The sequence below is a fragment of the Neodiprion pinetum genome, chromosome 7 (genome assembly GCF_021155775.2).
Source record: "Neodiprion pinetum isolate iyNeoPine1 chromosome 7, iyNeoPine1.2, whole genome shotgun sequence".
Lineage (NCBI taxonomy): Eukaryota > Metazoa > Arthropoda > Insecta > Hymenoptera > Diprionidae > Neodiprion > Neodiprion pinetum.
The window spans coordinates 15,513,086-15,517,430 of NC_060238.1; the positions used below are offsets into that span (position 1 = coordinate 15,513,086).

At 39.6% G+C, this 4,345-nt stretch overlaps 1 protein-coding gene across 1 annotated transcript; it reads right to left on the minus strand.

Annotated features, from left to right (window-relative positions):
* Positions 1-2,258: 2,258 nt before the first annotated feature.
* On the minus strand, positions 2,259-3,098 carry LOC138191308 (uncharacterized). The gene has a single exon (XM_069137954.1). The coding sequence runs from the start codon at positions 3,096-3,098 to the stop codon at positions 2,259-2,261; it is 840 nt and encodes a 279-aa protein (XP_068994055.1).
* Positions 3,099-4,345: the final 1,247 nt, after the last annotated feature.

The following is a 4,345-nucleotide window of genomic DNA, read 5'->3' on the forward strand; positions in this document are numbered from 1 at the left end:
GGTGAATGTTACGGAAGATACTAAACCTGTAATATAAGAGGTGGAAGAAATTGAAGAAGAAATAAAGCAGATGAAAAATGAAACGAAAATTAAACTGTTTTGGAAATGGACGATTCCTTTGCTTCGGCAGAAAATGGAACAATCGTAGAAAGCCCGGTCGAGAAAATCGACGATGAGTATTTTGCACTGATGAGAGATGCCAAGACAAAAGTTGAATTGGACAACGTGTACGGTGTACGCAACCTCTCAAACGGACTAATGATTGATGATTCGTTGATATCTTTTGAGAGTGACTACATCCGTATTGTCGATACGCTTTACCGGTAAACAAAGGGTTTGCTGGAACTTATGATCCAAAAAAAAGCCTGACGGTTCTTCTGTTAGCACCGAAAATAGGGAAAATTTTAAAAACATTTACCTCGCAACGAACGCGCATAAAAAGTATGGCTTATCTGATGGGGCTGTTCAAAACGGTAACAGTTACAAATTCAAAAATGTCATTGCCGAATTGATGGATTATTCCCCATCACCTCGCCGAAAGGGTAAAGGTCTACTTCCGCAAGCTATGATCACTCGACAAGGTTTCAAAAAACGGACTATGTTTTCTGGTATGATCCGAACGAGTTAGTAGAGCGTCTTCGTTCACTCCTGGCATCTCAGGCAGCGGGAAATCCGAGTCACAATAACAAAATAATCTCCATTATTGAAGAGCTACGCGAAGCAGGGATCATTCATCTAGCAGCCCCCATCGTTTTTGCATTCATTACCGAGATGAGCGTTGACGTGTTGGACGGCATCTGGATAAAAACACGGCCGCGAGAACTCGCGGTCCTCTGTGTGTCGGATTTCAAATAATAGCTGACGGGTATGACGATATACGGAACATAAAACTGTCCAATGTCGCAGATCCCGCAGAGCCGAACAATGCTGTAACGTTAAAATCTTGAGACAAAAATTCAACGTGTTGCAAAAACAAATCGACTACCTTGATCAAATGATCAAAGCTTCAGAGCTCACCACGGAGAAAGCCTTGGACACCTTTTACACAGACTTTAAAACAAGCCGAGACCTGTTAATTGGAAACGCTGATAACAGTTCTCATTGGACACCCAACTAAGAGCGTTGGAATATGACCGAGGAAAAGCAAGCACTAATGACGGAATTGCATAAGCCTGCACGCCGGAATTACCCGCGTCGACATGTTGACGTGCGCGGCATCGACGAGACCTGGCAGGCGGAGATTGTTGATATGAGGTCATACGCTGGACGAAACGAAGGCTACAAGTACATGCTCACAGTCATTGATTTTTTTTCAAAGTATGCGTGGGCTGTACCGATGAAGAGCAAGTCTGGAAATGATGTTACGAAGGCAATGGAATCCGTGCTTGTTCAAGAACGGGTGCCGAAAAATTTACACGTCGACAGAGGAACGGAATTTTACAACTCGGAATTTGGATCGCTTATGACACGTCACAGAATCAAACTTTACTTCAAGTACAGTAATTTGAAGGCTTTGATCTGTGAACGTTTCAATCGGACGCTGAAAGGTAAAACGTGGACACGGTTCAGCATGCAAGGAAGCTACAAGTGGCTCGATGTCTTATCTGATTAGGTTTTGGCTTACAACAACGCCAAACACCGAACCATCAGAATGAAACCGTTGGATGCCACCGTTGCAAACGAGGGGCTGTTATTACGTCAGGCGTACGGAGGGCTTCGAGCGATACCTACCATATCGGCAAAATTCAAATCCGGCGACTAAGTTCGTATCAGCAAATTCAAAAATGTCTTCGAGGAAGGTTACACTCCTAATTGGACGACTGAAATATTCACGATAAGTCGAGTGGAAAATACTCATCCTGTGACGTACAAGCTCAAAGACTACCGAGATCAACCTATCGCTGGTGGTTTCTACGAACAAGAGCTCCTCAAGGTTGAACATCCGGATATCTATCTGGTGGAGAAGGTCCTCAAGAAGCGTGGCAGGAAAATATACTCTAATAGGTTAGGTTTTGACAATACACACAACAGTTATATCAACGAATTGGATATGTGACATTTGAAGAAATAAATTTTTTGTCAAAACGTATGTGCCTATTCATTTTATACCCGACACATAAGAAGTATGCATCTTTATTTTTCAGACAATCGACAGACATATGCATCATTATACAATTTTTTTATGTTTTGGAGCGTTCTTATTTACTATCCTACGGAATAATATTTTATACATTATGGTACAGTGATAAATTACAAAGCTAAGGTGCAGGCTTGTAGCCCCACGAAAGCGTGTCGGTTGTGTTTTGAAACACGATTCGCTTGTCGTCATTCCTGCTCAGTGCCACTTTCTGCTGTTCTACGGTGTATATCTGTTGCTTGCGACCTAATATCAAATGCTGATTTGTAGACGAATTTTCACGGTTCAAAACACATTTGAAATAATCGTTGAAAGTTATTTTTCTCAACGCTGATCCTTTGACACCTTTGGCACGTTGATTGTCTTTCTCATTTCCCAAGACTCGAAATGCGTACAATTTAGCTCTTAATCCTACAAATTCCAACATTATTTTTCCGTTATTCTCATCTTTTATCAAGCCGAGAACTTTTTCGTTCGCTAGAGGCATTTCATAAACGTTGTCAAGCGGATAATCAGACGTATCGAATTTACGCAAATCCTCCATCATATGTTCGTATTTGTCGGGGACGGTGAAATTGTAAATCAAACTGTCAGTATCCGTATACATTGATTTTGCTCGGTTGCCGAATATCTGCTTGATATAATTATAATGAAAATCGTAGATATATGTTTTAGCCAGATCCATGATGAAGAAACCTGCATACAATGGTTTATTCAACTTGACTTTGGTCTCACTCATTTCAACAATAATTATATCTTTGTCGAAAACGGTGCACCTGCAAAAATTGGGTCCGGCTATAGTAGCTCCAGCACCGTATCTTCCAACCCATTTCGTGATCAGCCTGACATCTCTATACTTCCTAACATTTTCCATTGTTTTGCCAAAAACTGCATTGTTCATCAGTTTGTAAAAATTTTTCTCGAATTCGCTGTGAGATTTTTTGCGCAAATTGGTATTCATATCTACGTATTTTTTGAGCCACGGGGTTTGTCTGAATTTGAGAACTCTGTGTATTTTGAGTAATTTTAAGCCTAATTGTAAGCATTGTTTCAAAACCCTGTAGTGAACAACGTAGTTTTTCTTGGAAAGTAGCGTGAGCGTCAATTTCGGTTGCTTACTATTTGAGATCGGAGGTATACAGGATGTTCCTAAATTGGGGGACACGGACCAGCCAGCGTGATACCTGACTCAAATCCAACCGAGAATTTCTTTGCCGCAAGCTCGTCCGACGCATAGTTTTTGAATTATAAGCGATAGCGTTACGCCAATCAGAGTGCACCATTTCATCTGGATTTGCCGCCACGGAAATTGCTGTTTTGTTCGTCTGGGTGAATTATTATTATTCGTTTACGAATTAAATATCGGCACCTCCCCTCTCTCCCTGTTGTACCCCTTCTCGAGCGCTGACCTCGGTATTGTTGCCACGGCACACGCTGCCGGCCGCACACCCACGGACGCACACTCGTGTGTGTGAAACATAAGCGAATGCCCAGCTACACAATACTACAAAACACACATCTACGAGTGAAAATAAGAATAAATCCCCAAATAAATCAGCGGATTTAAGATTTAATGTGACAAAACACTTCCAATCATCGATGTATGCATCAAACTAGAGATTTTAGATGATTGATATGCCGTTAGGGCTGATAATTAGTCATTCAATCAAACTGAATCATGGTTCCCGAACATTTTTTGTGTCTTTGCAACATAATTTTTCCACTAGTTTGAAATTCATCATTGACATCCGATTTTTCAATAATGCGAGGGAAAAATAACTCGCTGAATTGACGTGTCAATAGGTTTGTAAATCAATTACGATTCACCTGAGTTAACACAAAATAACTGAATAAATGAGAATTCACTGAATCACTAAAAATGATAACCGAAATCATGAGAATTATTTGAGATATAACTGAATTAGGAAAAGTTGTAACAAGTCAAGTTACTTTGAATAACTTTAGATTCGTGCCAAAATTTTATGTTTAGAGAGAAAAATAATTAAATTCAAATAAAAAAGTAATTTTAAATCAAGAAGAAGGAAATTCCCAAATACCTGAATTCAAATGAAGCAATTTCAATTTAATAAATCGATCTGAATTCAAGGAAAAATAATTATTATTATTTGGAATAGAAAAATCAAGTCGAATTACATGAATAAATTCAATTAATTCATTCAAATTCCTAGTTATTTTCTCGTCGATTCA

Coding starts and splice junctions, on each gene's coding strand:
- LOC138191308 (XM_069137954.1), bottom strand. CDS start 3,098: ATGAATACCAATTTGCGCAAAAAATCTCACAGCGAATTCGAGAAAAAT.